Below are 26306 nucleotides of genomic sequence, written 5' to 3' on the forward strand. Positions count from 1 at the left end.
ACTCAAAAACCAAAAGGATTTTCCTACACTCTCACTAGGAGGCAGCTTCTTTGTAATATTATTGTTCAGACATCTTCAATATCATACCGCATCTGGCCGCCCATTGGCATCCTTCAGCTCCAGGTAGGGCTTCTTCTTTACTCGGTTCAGATCTTCATGCAATCCATCTAGAAGAAAGGCTAACAGCTCCTGAGAATCTTGTTGCTGGTAGCCAGAAAACTGAGGAGCAAAACGTCCCACTTGGGTCTACAACAAAAGCAACAGCATCGGAAGGCACAATATATAAGGAACCAGTGAAATCAAATAGGACATTGTCATCAAAAATAGCACTGCAGAGTCAGCTAGGCAGTAAGAGAGAATACCACCTAGCAGAGGAACCTGATTAACTCTTGAGAAGCCTACAGGAGGCCAGTGGTTCCCACCAGGGAGAAGGCTGGCTCACACAAGAGAGGCAGGACAACGAAGGACCAGGAACCTAGGCCATGGACCTAACTGCTAGGGAGGAAGGGTAGCACCTTGAGTAGCCACACCCAAATAACTGACATGAATCCTTCTACAATGTTCTTCTCTGGTTCAGAATCTTTGACTCCTCTCTGAATCACAAATACACACATCTTTCTTATCACATGCTTGATAGAGGCTCCTCAAACCCCAGTGGTGCAGGCTAAACAAGATTTCTCAGATTTCAGCATATGGAAACAAAGCACCTCCCCCTCAGCAGGAAAAATCATTTAGGGGAATGGAATGCCCAAGCTGCTCCAAGTGCCCACTGTAGTTTACCCACACATAACCTCCCAAATCTTCCTGGCTGAGGAACCCCAATGAGAACTGCCCTTCACATCACCTTCCTAAGAATGGTCAGCCTAGTTCCTGACTTAGTGAGACCAACTCAAACAGGGATGTAGGGTGGTCCAGGCTCAGAAAACATGGGAGTAGCCTGCAGAAGATACTGAAAGTTGAACTGACTTTTTTTTCTGAGACACAGTCTCATTCTGTCACCCCAGGTAAAGTGCAGTGGCATTAGCCTAGCTTGCAGCAACCTCAAATTCCAGGGCTCAAGCGATTCTCCTGCCTCAGCCTCCTGAGTAGCTGGGATACAGGCATGCGCCACCACATCCAGCTATTTCTATTTTCAGTATAGAGTCTCGTGCTTGCTCAGGCTGGTCTCAAACTCCTGAGCTCAAGCAATCCTCCTGACTTGGCCTCCCAGAATGCTAGGAGTACAGGTATGAGCCACCAAGCCCAGCATAAACCGAATTTTTGTAGTCTAGCTTAGGACAATGACCATTTAAATACTGCCACCACAGAATACAGCATTCTGACTAACAAGCTTACAAATGACTTCTGGGGCATTACAGCCCAGAAGTGGACCCTGAGAACATTTAAGACAACAAGGGGGCCAGACTTGGTGGCTCATGCCTGTAATCCTAGCACTCTGGAAGGCCAAGGTGGGAGGATCCCTCAAGGTCAGGAGTTCAAGACCAGCCTGAGCAAGAGATCCCATCTCTACTAAAAATAGAAAGACTAGCACTCTGAGAAGCTGAGGAGGGCGGATTGTTCAAAGTCAGGAGTTCGAAACCAGCCTTAGCAAGACGCCATCTCTACTATAAACAGAAAGAAATTAATTGACCAACTAAAAATATATATACAAAAAGTTAGCTGGGCACTGTGGTGCATGCCTGTAGTCCTAGCTACTCAGGAGGCTGAGACAGTAGGATTGCCTGAGCCCAGGAGTTTGAGGTTGCTGTGAGCTAGGCTGATGCCACGGCACTCTACCCCAGGCAACAGAGTGAAACTCTGTCTCAAAAAAATAAAAATAGAAAGAAATGAGCAGGACAACTAAAAGACATATAGAAAAAATTAGCCAGGCGTGGTGGCACATGCCTGTAGTCCCAGCTACTCGAGAGGCTGAGTCAAGAGGATCACTTGAGCCCAGAAGATTGAGGTTGCTGTGAGCTAGGCTGATGCCACAGCACTCTCGCCCAGGCAACAGATTAAGATTCTGTCTCCCAAAAAACAACAACAACAACAACAACAACAATGGGGGCCAGGCCTGTAATCCTAGCACTCTGGGAGACCGAGGTGGGTGGATCGCTCAAGGTCAGGAGTACAAAACCAGGCTGATGAAGAGCAACACTCTGTCTCTACTATAAATAGAAACAAATTAATTGGCCAACTAAAAATATATAGAAAAAAATTAGCCGGGCATGGTGGTGCATGCCTGTAGTCCTAGCTACTTGGGAGGCTGAGGCAGGAGGGTCACTTGAGCCCAGGAGATTGAGGTTACTGTGAGCTAGGCTGATGCCACGGCACTCTAGCTCCGGTAAGAGAAATAAGACTCTGTCTCAAAAACAACAACAACAATAACAACAACGGGCCGGGTGCCCTAGCTAACGCCTGCAACCCCAGCAATTTGGGAGGCCGAGGTGGGAACATCACTGGAGTTCAAGACCAGCCTAGGCAATAAATACAACGAGACCTTATTTCTAAAGGAAAAAAAATTAGCCAGGCATGGTGGTGCATGCTTGTAGTCCCAGCTACTTGGAAGGCTGAGGCAGTAAGATCAATTTAGCCTAGGCCTGTGAGGCTGTAGCAAGCTATGATAGTGCCACTGAACTCTAGCCTGGGCAACACAAAGAAATCCTGGGGGCTGGTGTGTGTGCGAGTGTGTGCGTGTGTTAAAAAAAAGACAAGTGTACGCTGCAGAGTTGTACTGGCGAAAAAGCAAATAAAATAGAATAGAATTAAGAAAAATAAAATAAAATATATATAAAATTTTTTAAATAATTTAAAAAATAAAAATAAAAGATAAGTGTATGTTTGTGCTAAACTGCATGACAGAAAAAAGTTTTTGACAATGTGGTGCTTTTAGTCTCAAACCCCATCTTAATCCCAAAATGCAAGTAAAGGAATGCCTCCTCATAACATTAAACCATTCTCCCCATTTAGGAAAAAGGAAGTATAGGTGAGTATCCCTAATCTGAAAATCTGAACTCCAAAATCCAAAACTTTTTGAGCACTGAGATGATACACTCAAAGGAAATACTCAATCAGTGGAGCACTTTGGATTTGGGATATTTTGGATTAGGGATGCTGAACCAGTGAGTATAACACAAATACACCAAAATCTGAAAAAATCCGAAATCCAAAACACTTCCGGTCCCAAGCATTTCAGATAAGGAATAGTCAACCTGTATGTATCTCAACCTACTTTGAACATGCGAGGTGCCACATGAGCATCTCTTCCAGACCACATCTGCTTTATGAGCTCTGCGTAGGCCTCTGCAATCTCCCCCTTCATTCCCAGAGGGTTGTCTCTGTTGATTTCAGCTTCATACTCATCTTTGAGAAAGTAGTCGGTCAGTGGTGCAGTGTTGCTCAGGCACTGAAACAGAACATGATCAGAGCATTCACCCCTTCTAAGGAGTACACAGATTTATAACATAAACCAAGTTCTAAAGGGCCACTGAGGGTCAATCCCAACAAAATGAGGCAATCAGCAGATTTTCTGAAGGCTAACAACAGTAAGGCATGGATTCAAGGACACCAAGCTGGCCTGGTGCGGTGGCTCACGCCTGTAATCCTAGCATTCTGGGAGGCCAAGGCAGGAGGATTGCTCGAGGTCAGGAGTTTGAAACCAGTCTGAGCAAGGGCAAGACCCTGTCTCTACTATAAATAGAAATAAATCAATTGGCCAACTAATATATATAGAAAAAAAAATTAGCCAGGCATGGTGGCACATGCCTGTAGTCCCAGCTACTTGGGAGGCTGAGGCAGGAGGATTGCTTGAGTCCAGGAGATTGAGGTTGCTGTGAGCTAGGCTGATGCCACGGCACTCACTCTAGCCTGGGCAACAAAGTGAGACTCTGTCTCAAAAAAAAAAAAAGAGGACACCAAGCTGATGACACCTTGCAGCGAACCTCATAGGGACAAATTCTGAAAGGATCTCACGTGTACTTCCTAAGACTTCGTCTCCATTACCTGAGGGCAAAAGCTGAATAATTTTTTATTCAATGAAAGGTAATAATTTTTAAGATAATTTTTTCTGAATGGAAGGGACTGGGAAATTCCAGTTTCATGAGAAGACAAAATATAAATAAGCTGAAGGCAAAATGTCTTACTATAGAGCCAAAACATTGAGGGGAGGGAATCAAAAATTACATAGTACAGAAGCTACTAAATAATACCACTATACAAGTGTATATTAATTTTAACCATTCAAATTGAAAACTGAATTTGAGTGCTGCATCTTATCAAATAATTTTTCTGTATTTCTATTGAGATAATCAAATAGTTTTCTACTTATTTTGTTACTATGTTAAATGACACTGATTAATTTTTCATGTGCTAAACCAATCTAATTCTTTTTTTTTTTTTTTTTTGAGACAGAGTCTCACTTTGTTGCCCAGGCTAGAGTGAGTGCCGTGGCATCAACCTAGCTCATAGCAACCTCAATCTCCTGGGCTCATGCAATTCTGCTGCCTCAGCCTCCCGAGTAGCTGGGACTACAGGCACGTGCCACCATGCCCGGCTAATTTTTTGTATATATATTTTCAGTTGGTCAATTAATTTCTTTCTATTTTTAGTAGAGACAGGGTCTCACTCAGGCTGCTTTCGAACTCTTGACATTGAGCAATCCGCCCGCCTCAGCCTCCCAGAGTACTAGGATTACAGGCATTAGCCGCCACGCACGGCCCAATCTAATTCTCTTGCCACAACTTCACAGTTATATGTTATCACTTTTATTATCACTGAATCTGATTTGCTAATATTTTACTCAGGTTGTGTATGTCTATGGTCATAAGATATGACAGTCTTTTTTTTTTTCTGTTCAAGTGAAGCAGTGGGAGTGGAGAAGGAACAAAGGAAGACAGTCATTTTTTTTTTCTTTCTTTCTTTTAAAACTCCTTATCAGATTTTGGTATCAGAGTATGCTGCCTTGAAAAATGATTTGAGGAGTTGTCTCTCCTTCTTCTCCATGGGAATTTGGATATGATTATCAAATTATCAAAACTGAGGGTAGTCTTGAGAACTCCACATTTATAGCTGGTTTCAGAAGTGAGAGCAGTCTTGAGAACTGTGCCTTCCTAATTTTGAAGTTGGACTCTAACTACTTGTAGCCCATGTCCATCACAGTGGTGTCACATAATATATCTGATGAATGAATAACGTATGATATTTGATGAATGAATAAATGAGTTTTCAAAGGGAGGATTTTAGAATTTTCTCCAGTAAGCGGCATGAGGTAAGACAGATATTTTTGGTGAAAAGTCAGCCTTCAGCAAGACATAATTTAACTCGGCATCAGCTACTCTTAGTTCCTCCCAACCCATCAGAGACCATCCAGGCAAGTATTTCAGTATTTTCTATGTAGATCATACCCCAGTTGTAAACAAAATTCAAAATGTTTTTACTATAAAACCAAACATAAAACTGATTTAGAAGACATTTTGGGGCCACAAACACTTAAGCTATTCTGTACCAGTAAAGACATCACCGAAGCACTAACAAGGAGTAGAAATTGAACAGACTAAGGATGCTAGACCAGGCGCGATGGCTCACGCCTGTAATCCTAGCACTCTGGGAGGCCAAGGCGGGCAGATCCTTAGAGCTCAGAAGTTCAGGACCATCTGAGCAAGAGCAAGACCCCATCTCTACCAAAAATAGAAAGAAGTTAATTAGACAGCTAAAAATATATAGAAAAAATTAGCCAGGCATGGTGGCGCATGCCTGTAGTCCCAGCTACTCAGGAGGCTGAGGGAGGAGGATCACTTGAGCCCAGGAGTTTGAGGTTGCTGTGAGCCAGGCTAATGCCACAGCACTCTACATGGGTGGGGCAACAGAGTGAGACTCTGTCTCAAAAAAAAAAGAAAGAAAGAGGGGGGGCAAGGGCATTATACACAACCTTAACATTTGTACCCCCATAATATGCTGAAATAAGAAAAGAAAGGGGAGAGGAGGGGAGGGGAGGGGAGGGGAGGGGAGGGGAGGGGAGGGGAGGGGAGGGGAGGGGAGGGGAGGGGAGAAGGAATGGAAGGGGTAGGTGGGAAACCCCTGGGAGAGGATCCACCCAGCACCTTTGCAGGCCTCTCCCACCCAAGCCTCAAGACAGTGTTATTTGGATGGCACTTTCCCCTGTACCTGCAAAGCAGAGTTCATGAAACAGGTGTTCCCCAAGTTTCCAAGTCCGCAGAGTCCAGGATGTATGTGAGACGATGGGGGCTCCTGACAATTATACGAAGCACAGAAGCCAGATCCACTGGAAAACACAACCCACATCAACAATAAAAGGAACTACTACATACATATCCTCAGAATGCCTTTTGGGGTTCCTCTGGGGCCTCTAGAACTCATGTCTGGTAGTAACCCCATGATATAAGTTCTCTCTACTCCCTTCTCCAGCCCTCCAGACCTGATCCCACCATTGACTTGACGTGCTAACAGCTGGTAAGCAACACCCTTAAGGAAAGAAATGCTATTTGAATTTTTCTCTCTTAGGCTCTGCCAAATGCTATTTTATATCCCTCCAGAAGACTGCCAGGTGACTTTAGGGAAGAACATTTTAGTTACTGAGATCAAGAGCTTATATCTGCCACTGCCCATCAGGCCACATCCAGCCTTGACTGGGGCTGAGTGGTCACGCACACTCTTGCCTCACTTTCTTCTTCCACCTTGTCTATGCCATGTGGCAGGTGCTCTTGAAACACATGGAGAATGATCATGGCCATCTACAGCTGAGAACTGTCCCCTCACAGCTATTCTGTCATATGGCCAGCCCATCCCTTCACAAACAAATGCAGTGACACCCCCCCCCAAGACCACCAGTGAGTTAAGCTGTGGGTAAAATACCAGCTCGCAGGAGGACAAGCAGCGCAGGTCAGAAACAGGAAGCACACTTTACCATGGGTATGAAATGGAGCGAGAAACCACATGCAGCACGTTCCCATGGGGAACTCTAACTCCACTATGTTTAGTATAGCAGCAGATGAGCTCTCCAGGTACAGCCTGGGAAAGGACTCAGAGGGAAGGGAAGCAAAGTGAAAGGGCCTGCTCTTACCCCCTGCTGACACCGGAACTGTGCATCCCAGAGGTGTTAGTGCTACCACCATTTGCAATGGGAGAGGCAGACACTGAGGAATAGGGACTTGCTGATGATTTTGGAGAGGTAGTAAAATTTCTGCTAGGCACAGTGCTTGATCTGGGAGAGAGAAGCAAAAACAATGCCACTGACTTTTTGCAAAGAGCAAGCCCTATTTAATGCCTTAGGTCTCTTCTCAAGAAATAAACATTCTCCATATTCAGTTACTCAAAATAAATTGCAGAAAACCTGTTTTCATGCTATTTCAAGATAAATTTTATTTAAGAAAGAATAAAGAAACTAATTGGTCTTCCTGTCTCATTAGTCCACATGGTCATATACTGACTCTTTAGTGTGATAAACCACCAGGTTGATCTTTAGGGCATCCTGGTTTGATTTACAAATCATAAGCATCCCTGAATTTTAAGAGTTTCCAGTGAATGGCATAGAAAAAATGGCAATAAGAGATGGCTTTCTTGAAAAATGCTTGACACAAGTTAAACAGTTGGCTATAAAGACACTAGAACAGGAAAATGGCAATTTGGTTTAATTATGCCATTCAAGGGGAATTACTTTTGTTTCTTCAATTTGCCAAATATGAGCAACCTCTCTGTTTCAAACTCATGTTTCGATATTCTTCACAGACTCTTATTTTAGATTTATTCCTAATTTCTGATTGGTTAATTAATTCAAGGCCTAATTGCTCCAAATCTTAAAACTGCTATTAATTTTATTAATGTACTAGACTCTACATAAGAACACATAGAAGAAAGTGTTTCAAATATGTAGACCTGTGATTTCCCTTCTAGAATACTGGCTTATTTTTAGAATACAGAAAATGATTGAGAAGATGTGCTGTCCCAGCACTCTACCCAGCCTCATGGGATCTGGTCTCAATCAGGCTTCCCTGTGAGAAGAAAGTGAAACATGGCAGCAAAGATAAGGTATGATCCTATACCCACACCAGCAGTGGGCAGACATCAAGAAATTATCCAGAGGCCTAAGTGAGCATCAGGAACCAAGTTCTCCTCCACACTTTGGTCGCAGTGAGGGAGAGGGAAAGAGGATTCCCCAACCCCTCACCTTCCCATGGGGAAATGCACCACCTGTAATCCTGAAGAGAATTTGCTTCACACAGCCTCATCCTCACACTACAAAGGAGTCCAAGAACTCAGGCAACTGCATTAAGTGAGACTCATCAGAGTCTAGGCCACTCTCTTCCTCCACACAGGAGACTTAAGCATGCATTTCAGGCCTGTCCAACATAATGTCTAACATCATTTCCCAGCCTCCTACGCAGGTAGGAAAGTATGCTTTCCAAGACTGGTATGATATGCAATGGCAGACTTGTCATCTAGAGACTGAAGACAGGTATTATAGGACAGTTCAAATTTTAAGGTACAGAAAATCAAGATACATAGCCTGACACTCTCCTATTCTATAACTATATTCACTGGTAATTTATTCTATTGCCTTGAACTTAAAAGGGCAAAAATCCATACAAACTATTATACATATCCAAGACCCATCAATTTTTAAAAGAGACATTTCTGGTTGAAAGAAAGCGATCCTCCCGCCTCAGCCTCCCAAAGTGCTGGAATTATAAGAATGAGCCACCATACCTGGCCAAGTTTGTTTTTTGGTCAGTGAGTTTAACTCACCTACTGTGATTCTAATATTGTTATTAGAATTAATTGAACTTAATTCAGTCTCCTTATTTCAAGTTTTCTAATTACTGTACTTTTTAGTAGTTTTCCCCCCCTTTCTTTCTTGCCTTCCATTAAATTTCCTATTGCAGGTGGTTTGCTAGTTGTCCCCTGATAGCACTTCTTCCCTTCTTTTTTAGTTTAAAAAAATCCCAATTTTTGGCTGGACACCATGCAGTCTTGCTAGAAGGTACTTCCCAGCCTCCCTGGAAGCCAGATATCATCGTATGATTGGCCAGAGAGATGAAAAGGGAGAATTGACATATAATTTCTGAGAAATATCTTTAAAAGGAAGGGGTATGTCCTCCTTCTCTCTTCCCTCCCCCAGCTACTGGAATGCAAGTCTAATTACTGCAGCTCTAGAAGTCACCCTGGACCAGAAGGTGGCCACCTTAGAAGTCACACACAGTAGAACAACAGGAAAGACAAAGCAGCTAGGTTTCAAATAATGCAATGCAGCTGGCACTAACTGCCTACCTCAGAAATTGTTTGAGAAAGATATGTCTCCATATTTTAACACATTGATTTTTAGGTTTTTGTTACCTGCCGCCAAACCTTTCCCAACTGAAACCACGTGTTTCAAAGTTATAAATTCTAGTTTTATATTTCCACTAGTTGTTTCATTAATTTATTAGGAGCTTTAGCTATTTTTATTTTCCCCAATAAATTACTTAAACTTATATTTATCTTTCCTGTCCCACAAGAGAAGCAGTTCAGGACATTCTCATCTTTCTCTGCTCTTTATTACTGCCCATCCCCTCACCTGTATTCCACGTTGGGATTACCCAGAATTTACCTCTCAATTGTTATGAATATTGGCTGCTTTTTTGAACCTTGATTATTTTATTAAACTTTTTTCTTTTTTGTAGGTACGAGGTTTCACTGTGTTGCCCAGACTGGTATTGAACTCCCAGACTGGTATTGAACTCCCAGACTGAAGTGATCCTCCCACCTCTGCTTCCTCCCAAAGTGCTGGGAATACAGGCATGAGTCACTTCGCCCAGCCTATTTTCAAACCTTTTATTGAAGTATTATATAGACAAGTACCAGCCAGGCCAAGTGGCTCACGCCTATAAATCCTCAGCACTCCCGAAGACCAAGGCAAGAGGATCGCTTAAGCTCAGTAGTTTGAGACCAGCCTGAGCAACAGCAAGACCCCGTCTCTACTAAAAATAGAAAAAATAAGCTGAGCAACTAAAAATAGAAACAAAAAATTAGCCAGGTGTGGTGGCAAGCACCGGTAGTCCTAGCTACTCCAAAGGCTGGGGCAGGATTGCCTGAGCCCAGGACTTTGAGGTTGTTGTGAGCTAGGCTGACGCCATGGCACTCTAGCCTGGGTAACAGAGTGAGACTGTCTGAAACAAACAAAAGTATCATATAATCAAGTACCTAACTCATGTGTGCAAAAATCAAGAAATGTGCACCAAGTGAATACATCTATGTAACTGGTACCCAACCAAGTGACAGTACCAGGCCCCCAGGTGTCTTTCTCATGCTTCCTTCAGTCACAATTCTTGCCAAAAGTCACCATTATCCTTGAACCCCAGATGTTAATTTTGCCTGTTATTAAGCTTTATGTCAACAGAATCATATAGTATGCCCTGCTTTGTGTCCACCTTCTCTTATTCAACACTGTTTCTGAGACTTGATGTTGCTGTCAACTGATACACAGAATTCTACTATGTATATATACTGCAATTTACCTATTCATTCTACTGTTGGCGGGCATCTGGGTTAGCTTCAAAGTTTGCAATTATGACAAGCAGCGCTATCACAAACATCCTTGAACAGGCCTTTCAGTGAACATGGGATGCATTTCTGTTGGTTATATGCCTAGGAGTGGGATCACTGAGTTGCAGAATATGCATATCATTCTACATTTTGCCTCTTTTTTAGTGGGCTTGTCTGACTTTTTTTATTAACTAGTAGGGGTTTCTTGGAGATTCTGGATATAAGTAATTTATGAGACATATGTATTGCAAATATTTTCTACTCTGTGGCTTGCCTTTTTACTCTTTGATGAATAGACATTCTTTTTTTTTTTCTTTTGAGACAGAGTCTCACTGTGTTGCCCGGGCTAGAGTGCTGTAGCGTCAGCCTAGCTCACAGAAACCTCAAACTCCCGGGCTCAAGCAATCCTTCTGCCTCAGCCTCCCGAGTAGCTGGGACTACAGGCATGTGTCACCATGCCCGGCTAATTTTTTCTATATATTTTTAGTTGTCCAATTAATTTCTTTCTATTTTTAGTAGAGACATGGTCTCACTCTTGCTCAGGCTGGTCTCAAACTCCTGACCTTGACAGCGATCTTCCGGCCTCAGCCTCCCAGAGTGCTAGGATTACAGGCATAAGCCACCGTGACCGGCCAACATTCTTAATTTAAAACTCTATCCACTTCCTCCTCTATAGTTGGTGCTGCTGTGTCTTGTGTAAGAAATTTTTGCTTACTCTGAAGTCATGAGGTCCTTGTTTTCTGATCCAGACAGCACTTCACTAGTTGTGTACTCTTCCTCACACCTTAAAGATTTTACTGCATGCCTCTGGATCTAGCAGTACTTTTTCCAAGACGTTTTTAAAGGAGTTTTGTCTGGACCGGGCAATGAGGTTCACACCTCAAATCCTAGCACTCTGGGAGGCCAGGGCAGTAGAATCACTTGAGCTCAGGAGTCTGAGAACAGCCTGAGCAAGAGTGAGACTCCATTTCTATAAAAATAGAAAAAAATTAGTCAGGCATGGTGGTGAACGCCTGTAGTCCCAGCTACTTGGGAGGCTGAGACAGGAGGATCACTTGAACATAGGACTTTGTGGTTGCAGTGAGCTAGGCTGATGCCACAGTACTCTAGCCCAGGCAACAGAGCAAGACTCTTTCTCAAAAAAATAAATTAAAAATAAGGGAGTTCTGTGTAGAAAACCTTGTCAGAGAAAATTCATTTTTTTTGAACTTGATATTGTGAACATAAAAATTATTTCATGTTTATATTTAAATAGTGAAGCAGGATATAAATTTCTAAACTGCTTTTGACCCTGAAAAAGTATCCCTTACATCCATTGTTGCTGCTGAGAAGTCTGGTATCAATCTGCTTCTTATTCTTTTATAAGAGACTTTGTCTTTCAAAGTAATTTGGAATTTTCTCTTCATCTTTGTTGTTAATTTCACCCTACTGTCTCTAGGTTCAGGTGATATGTCATGTTTGGTATTCTTTAAATTTAAGATCTTTATGGTTGGTCTGATAGTGGGTTATCAGAACTTATGATTATTAGTGTCACTAAAGTTGGTATAGGTCGGACGCAGTGGCTCACACCTATAATCCTAGCACTCTGGGAGGCCGAAGTGGGCGGATTGCTCAAGGTCAGGAGTTCGAAACCAAGCCTGAGCAAGATCGAGACCCCCATCTCTACTATAAATAGAAAGAAATTAATTGGCCAACTAATATATAGAGAAAAAATTAGCCGGGCATGGTGGCGCATGCCTGCAGTCCCAGCTACTCGGTAGGCTGAGGCAGCAGGATGGCTTGAGCCCAGGAGTTTGAGGTTGCTGTGAGCTAGGCTGACGCCACGGCACTCACTCTAGCCTGGGCAACAAAGTGAGACTCTGCCTCAAAATAAACAAACAAACAAACAAACAAACAAACAAACAAATAAATAAATATATAAAGTTGGTATACAACCCTCCACTGCTAAATTTGACTGGCTAAAAAAAATTTAAGATCTTTTATGATTTCTGAGAAATTCTTGGGTCAGTATTTTTCTTTTTTTTTTTTTTTTTTTTTGAGACAGAGTTTCACTTTGTTGCCCAGGCTAGAGTAAGTGCCATGGCATCAGCCTAGCTCATAGCAATCTCAATTTCCTGGGCTCTAGCGATCCTCCTGCCTCAGCCTCCCGAGTAGCTAGGACTACAGGCATGCGCCACCATGCCCGGCTAATTTTTTGTATATATATTTTTAGTTGGTCAATTAATTTCCTTCTATTTTTAGTAGAGACGGAGTCTCACTGAGGCTGGTTTCGAACTCCTGACCTCGAGCAATCTGACTGCCTCAGCCTCCCAGAGTGCTAGGATTACAGGCATGAGCCACCACACCCAGCCTTGGGTATTTCTTCTAACATTTTCTTCCCCTTGTCCTGTCATTTCTTCTCTGCTTCTGAAATCCCTATTATGTCATAATGACATACAGATATATATTGATACAGATATATGGATCTTGACATCCTACACACCACAACCTTTCTTCTATTATCTTCCACCTCTTTATCCCTTCATAATGCCTTCTAGAATTTAACCAGCCCATGTTCACTGAGTCTTCAGCTACATCCATTCTGCTACTCAACCCATCCTCTGAATTCTTTGTTTCCAAGTTTACATACATGTTCCTGTTTCATGTACCCATGTCCCCATTTTCTTGACAATATTTATTATGCTTATTCTATCCTCTTGTGATTCCAGGAACATGAATTATGCTCCAACTAGCACCAGCTGTCAATTTGTCATTTTCCTTTTATGTTGTTACCCTTGTCAGCCTCTCGTTCTGACTCCCTGTGAGCTGCTTACCAGATGAGATGGCACTGCTGCTCCATTCACTGCACCCCAAAACAGGCTCCTACCTCACATAGAGGCAAAGTTAGGACCTGAGTCTCACAAAGACCAGGGGGCCTATCACCTCCTCAATTCCTGGGCCTCATCCTCCCCCACCCTCCTATCATGTCCCTTAGCTCCAGCCACAACAAACTTCTGCTGGTTTTTAACCGGGCATGCTTCTGCCTCGGGACTTCTGTTATTGTCCCCATTAAGTACCACACTCATTGCTTACTTCCTTATCTTCTTCATGACCGTGTTCAAATGACACCTCAGTGAGGCTTCCCCATTATCCTGTCTAAATCTGCCCCTTCCCCAAAGCCCAGGACTTGCTAATTTTCTCCCTGATTTTTTTCCATGGTATATGTAAACATTGGACACATATGATTTTCTTACTTATGTATTTTCTGTTCCTTGAGGATAAAGAGATTGTCTGTTTTATCACAGTATTCCCAGTGCCTATACCAGTGTCTAACACTATGTGGGGTAGTGAAGAAGAGCAATCTACCTCAGGAATTCCACTCTGGGCTCACTCCCCATTGGCCACACCTTACTAGGAGACTCTAATCTCAGGTAATTTCAATGAGGCACTGCTCTTATCCAAAAGCTCTCTCCTTTCACTGGACTCCCTTAGGCCTCTGAGTGTAGGCAGGGGAGGATAGGGAGAAGCAATGTTGAGAAGAGAAAAAGGCACAACTAAAATGGTCTCCTCTGGCCAGGACTGCTCTGAGCTACCAACCACACCTCACAGACTGGAATTCAATCACGTTTTGTTTCCCTGGGGGGGATCTTGCAGTTTTATGTTATTTTCTCTTAGTTCTATGGCACTGCCAGTACCAAGAAGGGAGATGACTATCTGGGCTGTATTAGTTTCCTATTACTACTATCACAAATTACCACAAAATCAGTGGCTTAACACAACACAAATTTATTATCTTGCAGTTCTGAAGGTCAGAAATCCTGAATGGTTCTCTGAACTAAAATCAAAGTGTTGGCAGGGCTGAATTCCTTCCTGAAGGCTTTAGGGACTTCTAGAGGTTGCTTGTATTGTCTGTCTCATGGCCAGTTGAGTCTTTCTCACATCTTATCACCCTGACTCTGCTTCCATCCTCACACCTCCTTGTGTGACTCTCCTGCCTCCCTCTTTAACTCACATGGACCCTTGTGATTACACTGGGCACACCTGGACAATCTCACTGTCTCAAGATCCTTAATCACATCTGCAAAGTCCATTTTGCCATGTAAACTAACATATTCATAGGTTTTGGGTTTTATATGTAAACTAACATATTCACAGGTTCTGGGTTTTAACAGTATAGACATCTTGGTGGGGAGAGCATTATTCTGCCTATCACACATATTTTGTCATCCTGTCAGGAACCAGCGACCAAGATTTCTTAAACTGGAGTCTGTGCCTGGGTTTCAGGGGGTTTATGAAACCCCTGACACTGCAAAATGTTGTGTCTTCATTCATGTTTCTCAAGAGAAGGTGTAGTTTTCATGGTTCTCAAATTGAGCTATGAGCCTATCACTATGTAATGGTCACAGTCCAAGACCTGACTGAGGAAAGAGGGAAGAGTCCAACATTGTCCCCATAACTATTGGAACACAGACATGATTTTCCTAATTTACATTATAAGAAATATTTATCACTTCTTTCTTTCCCCTTCTATAAACATGCACAGTTCCACATACCACATAAACATCTTCTCAGATAGATGTACCTAGAGTCCAAGATTAGTTGCTAAAGAAATCCCCCAGCAAGCTAAAAGGCAACAATGGCCACTGGACAGATTGGGATGGAATCCATCTATCACCTTAAAGTCATACATAAGACCTCACGCCTGAGCCCTCTTCTTATCCATCAAAGCTTCTAACTACATACAGGTAGAGAAAATGAAAGAACTTGACAAACAACAAAGCCAGCTCATGGCAGAGCAGCAATATCAGATCTTGGCCCCTCAGATCTCTTCCTCCTCCTCTCATTCTCAACAAACAGATGCTCATCACCTTGCTGAGATACCCTGACAGGTTTCCCTTAGATGGCATGCTGCTTACCAAATGCCAGGGTCTTCATCCAGCATTGAGGACTCTGGATATGAAACTGAGTATGTTTTTTTCATCTGATTCAGAACAACTGCGCTTAGTACAAGTAACTGCCTCAGGAAAAACTATCTCCCTTATACAAATGAGCCCAGACACAAAGGAGATACTTACTTTGACTGCAGGGTCTGCCTGGGCCACGTGCCATCTTCATTTTGAGGCTCAATGACTAGCACCTGAGTGAAAGGGGAAACTAAATCAGGAAAGTTCAAACCACTGCACATCCAACATGCTTAGAACCAGATGGTATGTGGCCACACACCCTGGGCAAAGCTGCCTGCTGGGGCATGGCCTGGGCCCTCCTACCTGACCCTGGTATAGCCCAGCATCTTGGACAGTGTTGTCTAGCTTGCTCAACTGCTCGTAGGTGTTGCTCATGTATTTGTTCCAGAGCCGTGTTTCACGCTCCTCAGGGATGTTGAACAGCTTTCGCATCTCCTTCTCAATGGTCGCTAAGGACAGGCAGAAACATCACTCAGGGCCTTCTCCAGATGCAAGGCTAAAGACAGCCATGAAAAACCAATGCTCACCCTCCTTCCTTTTTGGATGCCCATAGGTGCTTTGGATCAAAAGTTCTGATTGACCTCAGGCCCTTGATAACCCCTAAGGCCAATCATCGTCCATGGGCATCTTTTTGCATTCATATGCCCAGAAACTTTGCCTATCCTTCTTCTCTGATGATGTGGTTCCCATTTATAGCACAGAAGCAATATAGAAAGTGAGAAAGCTTATCTTTGGACTTAAGAAAGATTTGGTTTCAAAAGCTAGCTCTGCCACTTTCTTGCTGAGATTTTTTTTAAATGAGTTACTTTTTAACTTATCTGACGGCCGGGCACGGTGGCTCACGCCTGTAATCCTAGCTCTCTGGGAAGCCGGAGCGGGCAGATTGCTCGAGGTCAGGAGTTCGAAACCAGCCTGAGCAAGAGCGAGACCCCGTCTCTACTATAAATAGAAAGAAATTAATTGGCCAACTAATATATATAGAAAAAATTAGCTGGGCATGGTGGCGCATGCCTGTAGTCCCAGCTACTTGAGAGGCTGAGGCAGAAGGATTGCTTGAGCCAGGAGTTTGAGGTTGCTGTGAGCTAGGCTGACGCCATGGCACGCACTCTAGCCCAGGCAACAAAGCAAGACTCTGTCTCAAAAAAAAAAACAACAAAAAAACAACTTATCTGAATCTGCATTACTTTATCTTCACCAGCATATGACAAATGGACAAGGACCATGCTGGGTGTTCTACTGAACATGATTCCCAGGCTTGGCTCTTCAAGAGAATCCCCTAGGGAATAGGCTCCCAGGTAAGGACTGGCAACCACAGCCTGAGAAGATATGTGTAGAAAATATGAAGAGGGCACCCCAGCCTCCTTCCCATCAGCCACAATGCCCTGCACTCTCTCACCTGATAACTGAGACCCCAGCCCAGCTGCTCACCAATGGTGTCTGCTTTACTGAAATGGCAACTCAGCACATTGGTGGGGTCACTGTTCTCACAGAGCTTCAGTTCCAGCAAATACACCTCGACTTTGCAGTGTTTGACAAACAGGCCATGCTCCACGACCTGCGAACAAAGAGGCAGGGGTGAAAGTGCCACAGCTCCACACCAGGGCAGTCTTGGAAGCAACACTTCTTATCAGTAGCAAACCTACTGATGATAATCATGAGTTATCAGTTTCCTTCAGCAATCAGGGGATCAGAAGTACAGGTTTTTAAAGCCACCAGTGTCTATACCAAGAGTTTAAAAATCTTTTTTCCACTCAGTACAAGCAAGAGCATCTTAACAGAACCAGAGAGAAGCCCATTCCTCACTGGCTTTAATACCACAAAAGGGCCTCCAGGCAGGTCTCAGGAGGTCAGCTTTGAACAGAAAGGTCTTCTTTCAGACTTAGCAAAAGTATACTCTAATGGACTACTCTTGCCCCTTAAAAATACATGCCAAAATATACAGAAAAATTACCTATCATATCTACAATAAAGCACTGGGATAACCACCAGATGGTCATTACCCACAGTTCACAAGCTAATTAACCCATTAATACAGAAGTGATTACCAGAAGAGGCATAACTTGTCCGTAAGGCCAGACACTGCACCAAACAGAAGTCATTGTTCATCTCTAAGTAGGGATCAGGATACCTCTCTTGCAGCATTTGTCAAACAAGAGAACTAGAGAATGCAGGTAAAGTCCTACGTCTACAAAATATTAAAAAAAAAAAAAAAAAAAAAGGCCAGGCATGGTGGTGCGCACCTGTAGTCCCAGCTACTCAAACGCTGAGGTGGAAGGATCACTTAAACTCAGGAGTTCAAGGCTACAGTGAGCTATGATTGCACCACCACACTCCAACCTGGGCAAGAGAACGAGACCCTGTCTCCTAAAAAAAACCAAACAAATAAAAAAATAAAATAAAATAAAATAAATACTAATTACTCAACAGTGTAGATAAATATTCTTAAGCATGGGGAAAAAGAGATACCAGAAAAGTTTAAAGATTAAGAAGCAGGCCGGGCGCTGTGGCTCACGCCTGTAATCCTAGCTCTTGGGAGGCTGAGGCGGGCGGATTGCTCAAGGTCAGGAGTTCAAAACCAGCCTGAGCAAGAGCGAGACCCCGTCTCTACTATAAATAGAAAGAAATTAATTGGCCAACTGATATATATATAAAAAATTAGCCGGGCATGGTGGCGCATGCCTGTAGTCCCAGCTACTCGGGGGGCTGAGGCAGAAGGATCACTCAAGCCCAGGAGTTTGAGGTTGCTGTGAGCTAGGCTGACGCCACGGCACTCACTCTAGCCTGGACAACAAAGTGAGACTCTGTCTCAAAAAAAAAAAAAAAGAAAGAAAGAAATTGGCCAACTGATATATATATTAAAAAAAAAAAAAATTAGCCGGGCATGGTGGCGCATGCCTGTAGTCCCAGCTACTCGGGAGGCTGAGGCAAGAGGATCGCTTGAGCCCAGGAGTTTGAGGTTGCTGTGAGCTAGGCTGACGCCACGGCACTCACTCTAGCCTGGACAACAAAGTGAGACTCTGTCTCAAAAAAAAAAAAAAAAGAAGCAGTATATCGGCCAGGCGCGGTGGCTCACGCCTGTAATCCCAGCACTCTGGGAGGCCGAGGTAGGCGAATGGCTCCAGGTCAGGAGCTCAAAACCAGCCTGAGCAAGTGCGAGACCCCATCTCTACTATAAATAGAAAGAAATTAATTGGCCAACTAATATATATAGAAAAAATTAGCGGGGCATGGTGGCGCATGCCTGTAGTCCCAGCTACTTGGGAGGCTGAGGCAGGAGGCTCGCTTGAGCCCAGGAGTTTGAGGTTGCTGTGAGCCAGGCTCATGCCACAGCACTCACCCTAGCCTGGGCAACAAAGCGAGACTCTGACTCAAAATAAAAAAAAAAAAGAAGCAGTACATTACTGTATGTCCATATGCCCCAAATGAGCTTTCTCTCATAGAGATTTCCAAACAGTACAATGATGGCAGCACTGGACACATCCAAGCCACTGGACAGCTCTGATGTTTGGAGACTACTTACTGTAATATCCTGGATGAGCAAACTCACTTACCACCAGTCACAACTACAATTCTCTAAAGAGAACCAGAAACAAGGCCTAAAGCACCTGATGTATGTTCATTTTCCTAGGACATCAACACTAGTTACTATTTGCCAGGGAGGACCTATAGACACTGACCAGCATTTGTGACAATTCACATACTCACTTTTCTGACAATGGGCTGCTGGCCTTCTACACAGCCATACCAGTTTAGTAATTTATTCCAGGCCTCAGTCGGGACCAATACATAGTCTAGTTCATCAATTAAGTGTTCCTTCAAGGTCTGACTCTCAGGATCTGAAAAAGGAAAATAGCACATAAATCACTACTTTAATCTCCCAAAACGGCTGTTTTACGAGATTCTTTTTTTCCCTTTTTTGTTGGGGGGGGGGGAGCAGACTCTTGCTCTGTTGCCTGGGCTAGAGTGCCATGGTGTTCACCTAGCTCACAGCAACCTCAAACTCCTGGGCTCAAGCGATCCTTCTGCCTCAGCCTTCCAAGTAGCTGAGACTACAGGCATGCACCACCATGCCTGGCTAATTTTTTCTATATAGATTATTAGTTGTCCGGCTAATTTCTTTCTATTTTTAGCAGAGAAGGGTCTTACTCTTGCTCAGGTTGGTCTCGAACTCCTGACCTTGAGCAATCTGCCCATCTTGGCCTCCCAGAGTGCTAGAATTACAGGCGTGAGCCACACTGGCCAGCCGTGATTCTTAAGTATTTTTCAGAAATAGGAAAAGTATTTACAGGAACAGGTAAAAAATTCCAAAATTCTTTCACTGGCCATAACACACAGCTGACTTGACTACTTTTTGTCCTCAGCCACATTTTCTCAAAATTTTATGAAGAACCTTTATTTCTTCTGTAATTGGAAGAAGAGAGGATAAAAGAGAAAAGTTCCAATTTACATTTGCAAAGTGCTTCCAAATTCGACAATTAAAACTGTTAGGCCGGGCGCTGTGGCTCACGCCTGTAATCCTAGCTCTTGGGAGGCCGAGGCGGGCGGATTGCTCAAGGTCAGGAGTTCGAAACCAGCCTGAGCAAGAGCGAGACCCCGTCTCTACTATAAATAGAAAGAAATTAATTGGCCAACTAATATATATAGAAAAAATTAGCCGGGCATAGTGGCGCATGCCTGTAGTCCCAGCTACTCGGGAGGCTGAGGCAGAAGGATCACTGGAGCCCAGGAGTTTGAGGTTGCTGTGAGCTAGGCTGACGCCACGGCACTCACTCTAGCCTGGACAACAAAGCGAGACTCTGTCTCAAAAAAAAAAAAAAAAAAACTATTAATCATGAATATTTATCATATTCTTAATGATAACACTTTAAAGTCAGACATCATCTTCCCCTGAAAGATTAAGAAAACCAATAAATGGGCCGGGTGCAGTGGCTCACACCTGTAATCCTAGCACTCTGGGACGCAGAAGAGGGCGGATTGGTCGAGGTCAGAAGTTCGAAACCAGCCTGAACAAGAGGGAGAACCTGTCTCTCCTATAAATAGAAAGAAATGAATTGGCCAACTAACATATATAGAAAAAATTAGCCGGGCATGGTGGCGCATGCCTGTAGTCCCAGCTACATGGGAGGCTGAGGCAGGAGGATGGCTTGAGCCTAGGAGTTTGAGGTTGCTGTAAGCTAGGCTGATGCCATGGCACTCACTCTAGCCTGGACAACAAAGCGAGACTCTGTCTCAAAAAAAAAAAAAAAAAAAAGTCATTTAGGCTGGGCTCATGCCTGTAATCCTGGCACTCTGGGAAGCTGAGGCGGGCAGATTGTTTGAGCTCCTGAGTTTGAGACCAGTCTGAGCAATAGCAAGACCCCATCTCTACTAAAAAATTAGAAAGATATTAGGTGGACAACTAAAAAAAAATTACATATATATATACACACAAAAAAATTAGCCAGGCACGTTGGCCAATGCCTGTAGTCATAGCTACTCAGGAGGCTGAGGCAGAAGATCACTTGAGCCCAGGAGTCTGAGGTTGCTGTGAGCTAGGATGACACCAGGCACTCTAGTCTGGGCAACAGAGTGACACTTTGTCTCAAAAAATAAATAAATAAAACAATAAAAATATATAGAAAAAATTAGCCAGGCATGGTGGCTTATGCCTGTAGTCCTAGCTACTCGGTAGACTAAGGCAGGGAGATTGCTTAAGCCCAGGAGTTTGAGGTTGCTGGGAGCTGGGCTTGACGCTACAGCACTCTAGCCCAGGCAACACAGTGAGACTCTGTCTCAAAATAATAATAATAAAATAAAATAAAAACACACTCCCTTCAAGGGAGGACCAAGGGAAGACTGATCACCTTTCACCAAGGGTAGTTTCCCTGCCAAGTCTAGACCCACCAACATCTACTCCCAGAACAACTGAAGCCACTGTTCTCTCCCAAACCAGTGAAGCCACAAAAAGTAAAAAAGCATCCACAATGGTGTAACTCATCTGCAACTTAAGGTGGACAACATTAAAACGAAAAACAAAAACTATAAACAGCATAAGTGATTAGGGTTTCCCGCCATGCCCCCAATAGTTTATGCCTTACTCTATCATGTCTTCCAACCTTCTTCAGGGTGGGTTTCCAATATAACCCACCTTGGCCTCTTTCTTTTTCTTTTTTTTTTTTTTTTGAGGCAGAGTCTCACTGTGTTGCCCAGGCTAGAGTGAGTTCTGTGTTGTCAGCCTAGCTCACAGCAACCTTAAACTCCTGGGCTCAAGCAATCCTTCTGTCTCAGCCTCCCAATTAGCTGGGACTACAGGCATGAGCCGCCATCCCCGGCTAATTTTTTCTATATATTTTTAGTTGGCCAATTAATTTCTTTCTATTTATAGTAGAGACAGGTCTCATTCTTGCTCAGGCTGGTTTCAAACTCCTGACCTTGAGCAATCCACCCGCATTGGCCTCCCAGAGTGCTAGGATTACAGGCATGAGCCACTGCGCCCGGCCTGCCTTTTTCTTTTCTAAGAAAAAAGGAAAGAAACTCAACAACCTTGGAGAAAGAGAGAATACCAAGGTAAGACAGGTAAGTAGACAAATAAGATGGCATATACATACGATGGAGTATATCATTCTATCTTAAACAGGAATAAAATTCTGATACATGCTACATTATGGATGAACCTTGAGGATATTATACTAAGTAAAATAAGCCAATCACAAAAAGACAAATACTATATGCTTCCCTTTATATGAGGTAACTAGAGTAGTCAAAATAATAAAAACAAGTAAAATGGTAGCTGCCCAGGGCTTAGGAGTAGAGGGTAATAGATATGGAGTTTCAGGGGTTTTTTTGTGGTTTTTTTTTGAGACAGAGTCTCACTTTGTTCCCCAGGCTAGAGTGAGTGTCGTGGCGTCAGCTTAGCTCACAGCAACCTCAAACTCCTGGGCCCAGTCTTTTTGTCTCAGCCTCCCGAGTAGCTGGGACTACAGGCATGCATCACCATGCCCAGCTAATTTTTTCTATATATTTTTAGTTGCCCAATTAATTTCTTTCTATTTTTAGTAGAGACGGGGTCTTGCTCTTGCTCAGGCTGGTTTCAAACTCCTGACCTTGAGCGATCCTCCCGCCTCAGCCTCCCAGAGTGCTAGGATTACAGGCATGAGCCACCGCTCCCGGCCTGGAGTTTCAGTTTTGAAAGATGAAAAAGTCCTACAGATTGGATGAACAACAATATGAATACTTAACACTACAGGCTGGGAACAGTGGCTCACTCTTGTAATCGTAGCACTCTGGGAGGCAGAGGCAGGCAGATCACTCAAGGTCAGGAGTTTGAAACCAGCCTGAGCAAGAGCGAGACCCTGCCTCTACTAAAAATAGAAAGAAATTAATTGGCCTACTAAAAATATATAGAAAACATTAGCCAGACATGGTGGCTCATGCCTATAGTCCCAGCTACTCGGGAGGCTGAGACAGGATTGCTTGAGCTCAGGAGTTTAGGTTGCTGTGAGCTAGGCTAACACCAACCTGAGCAAAAGCATTTCTACTAAAAATAGAAAAATTAGCTGGGCATCAAGGCGTGTGCCTGTAATCCTAGCTACTCCAGAGGCTGAAGCAGGAGGATTATTTGAGCCCAGGAGTTTGAAGTTGCAGTGAGCTATGATGACGACACTGCATCCTACCTGGGGCAAGAAAGAGAGACTGTGTCTTAAAAAAAAAAAATTTCTGGGCAAGGCACGGTGGCTCACACCTGTAACCCTAGCACTCTGGGAGGCGGAGGCGGGAGGATTACTCGAGGCCAGGAGTTGGAAACCAGCCTGAGCAAGAGCCAGACTCCGGCCGGGCGCGGTGGCTCACGCCTGTAATCCTAGCTCTCTGAGAGGCCGAGGCGGGCGGATTGCTCGAGGTCAGGAGTTCGAACCAACCTGAGAAAGAGCGAGACCCCATCTCTACTATAAATAGAAAGAAATTAATTGGCCAACTAATATATACAAAAAATTAACCGGGCATGATGGCGAATGCCTGTAGTCCCAGCTACTTGGGAGGCTGAGGCAGAAGGATTGCTTGAGGTTGCTGTGAGCTAGGCTGACGCCACGGCACTCACTCTAGCCTGGGCAACAAAGCGAGACTCTGTCTCAAAAAAAAAAAAAAAAAAAAAAAACAAAAAGAGCCAGACTCCGTCTCTATTATAAATAGAAAGAAATTAATTGGCCAACTAATATATATAGAAAAAATTAGCTGGGCATGGTGGTGCATGCCTGTAGTCCCAGCTACTTGGGAGGCTGAGGCAGGAGGATCGCTTGAGCCCAGGAGTTTAAGGTTGCTGTGAGCGAGGCTGACGCCATGGCATTCACTCTAGCCTGACGCCATGGCACTCACTCTAGCCTGGGCAACAAAGCGAGATTCTGTCTAAAAAAAAAAAAAAAATTTCTGGTTCCCAAATTTCAGATACAATTTCAAAATGATATCCTATTGCTTTCCGTTCCATATACTCATCTAAGATCTGAAATCTCTAGCAGAACTAATTTGCAAAGAAAGAAATTTAAAATGTTAGAAGTATGCTCTTGTTGGAAGCAGTTAATCTCAGAAAAAAGCAGTTTAACTCAAAGATATAAAATGTAACCAAAATGGGCCGGTGTGGTGGCTCACGCCTGTAATCCTAGCACTCTGGGAGGCCGAGGCAGGCGGATTGCTCAAGGTCAGCAGTTCAAAACCAGCCTCAGCAAGAGCGAGACCCGTCTCTACTATAAATAGAAAGAAATTAATTGGCCAACTAACATACATACAAAAAATTAGCCGGGCATGGTGGCTCATGCCTGTGGTCCCAGCTACTTGGGAGGCTGAGGCAGAAGGATCTCTTGAGCCCAGGAATTTGAGGTTGCTGTGAGCTAGGCTGACACCACGGCACTCACTCTAGCCTGGGCAACAAAGCGAGACTCTGTCTCAAAAAAAAAAATGTAACCAAAATGTTAAGAAAAAAAGAAAAACAAACATTTGTCAGGTGTGGGGGAAGGGATGAGAATGTACATACATAGTGAGTGTGATGCACACCTTCTGGGGGATGGACACACTTGAAGCTTTGACTCGAGGGGGGAGGGGAGACAAGGGCAATGTATGTAACCTTAACGTCTGTACCCCAATAATATGCTGAAATAAAAAAAGAAAAGGAGAAAAACAAAAGCAGCTTAACTGTTCCCTAAAATTCTGCAGTCTTCTGCTACAGATGCAAACTGAGGATAATTGGATACTTCCTCACACTAGGAAAGTCAGGCTCACAATGTCCATGTTATAGATACACATGACCTAAGGCCACTACTCAGGTGAACATCTAGCTAGAAAAGCAAGATTTACTGCACCTGAAAAGAGTCCAGAGTTGTCTATAGGGCCAGGAAACAGGTTATGTTCACCCACATTGTACATATCCCAGCTGTCAAAGCCCACATATTTCTTCCACTGCTTGAACCATCGGCTGTCAATAAGATACCTAGAGAGAGACAAAAATTTACTGTAGCAAAAAATTTGAGCTTATAAGTTTCTAGCCAGGAGCAATGACTCATACCTGTAGTCCTATCTATTCAGGAGGCTGAGGCAGGAGGATAGCTTGAACCCAGGAGTTTTAGACCAGCCTAGGCAACATAGCAACACACTGTCCCTTAAGAAAAAGAAAAGGTTTCTGCAGCTGTTCCCTTAATCTTTTTTATGGTCTTTCCACTTGGGGAACACATAATCCTTGCTAAAAACACACTCAAGACCAGGCGCAGTGGCTCACGCCTGTAATCCTAGCACTCTGGGAGGCCGAGGCAGGCGGATTGCTCAAGGTCAGGAGTTCAAAACCAGCCTGACAAGAGCAAGACCCCGTCTCTACTAAAAATAGAAAGAAATTAATTGGACAACTAAAAATATATAGAAAAAATTAACCGGGCATGGTGGCGCATGCCTGTAGTCCCAGCTACTCGGGAGGCTAAGGCAGAAGGATTGCTTGAGCCCAGGAGTTTGAGGTTGCTAAGAGCTAGGCTGACACCACGGCACTCTAGCCTGGGCTACTGAGTGAGACTCTGTCTCAAAAAACAAAACAAAACACACTCACTAGAGCAGGAGCAGGAGCCAGGCCCTACATGGCACAGAGGGCCTGGCCCAGGGCAGGCATCCATTAAGTGAAATGATTGTTGAAACACTGAATAAATAAAAGGAAGAAAATAATTGCTTTCAAAATGCCTACTTAAATGGAGTCTTTCTGTGGGTAAAATCATATTTGCTAATGAACAAGTCGTTAATTTCATAATGTTATTTACAGAGGTCCTTGTCAAGGCAGTTTGGTTACACTGCTTTGCTTCACATGACCGGTATTAAACTAATTTTCCTTCTGAAAATAGGATAGTAACACCAACTGTTTCAGTTTTTCTTTGACGACCAAATGAGATATACAAAAATTTACACACCTACGTGTGTGTGTATATATATATACACACAAATATACAAAAAATAGTGCCTAGATATGTTCATCTTGTCAAAAAGCATTAAGTTGTGCTTCACATTCAAGTTATTGCTTTTTACACTTAAATATAAGCAAACCTGATTACATTTTAAAAGTATCACTCTGAGGGGTGAGGGGGGACATGGGCAATATATGTAACCTTAACACTTGTACCCCCCATAATACGCTAAAATAAAAAAATAATATAAAATAAAAGTATCACTCTGCTGTTTCACAATTAAGACAGAGGGAGGGAAAAATTTCTCTGGGCCAACAAAGGACAACAATAATACTGGTGAGTCCAAATTTTACAACCAACAAATGTGAGAGGAGATCAGGCAGTTTCCCAGAGGCCACAGGAATCTATAAATACATCCAAAACAATAAAATGCTATCTTCCCTCT

General features: G+C 43.5%; 1 protein-coding gene across 3 annotated transcripts in view; it reads right to left on the reverse strand.

Moving 5' to 3' along the window:
- The window catches only part of USP4 (ubiquitin specific peptidase 4), a 47850-nt gene that overhangs the window by 20398 nt on the left and 1146 nt on the right, over positions 1 to 26306 (reverse strand). The window contains exons 2-10 of one of the 3 annotated variants that reach the window (XM_076007690.1): positions 24785 to 24912; positions 19164 to 19294; positions 16887 to 17013; positions 15762 to 15907; positions 15570 to 15631; positions 7058 to 7198; positions 6142 to 6259; positions 3212 to 3385; positions 88 to 219 (exon numbers count right to left, since the gene is read on the reverse strand). In XM_076007690.1, coding sequence (XP_075863805.1) covers positions 88 to 219; positions 3212 to 3385; positions 6142 to 6259; positions 7058 to 7198; positions 15570 to 15631; positions 15762 to 15907; positions 16887 to 17013; positions 19164 to 19294; positions 24785 to 24912 — 1159 coding nt within the window. Of the gene's footprint in view, positions 1 to 87; positions 247 to 3211; positions 3386 to 6141; positions 6260 to 7057; positions 7199 to 15569; positions 15632 to 15761; positions 15908 to 16886; positions 17014 to 19163; positions 19295 to 24784; positions 24913 to 26306 lie in introns of all 3 variants that reach the window. The other 2 variants (XM_012771261.3, XM_012771262.3) reach the window with 2 other exon arrangements.

This window comes from Microcebus murinus, chromosome 1, assembly GCF_040939455.1.
Source record: "Microcebus murinus isolate Inina chromosome 1, M.murinus_Inina_mat1.0, whole genome shotgun sequence".
Classification (NCBI taxonomy): Eukaryota; Metazoa; Chordata; class Mammalia; order Primates; family Cheirogaleidae; genus Microcebus; species Microcebus murinus.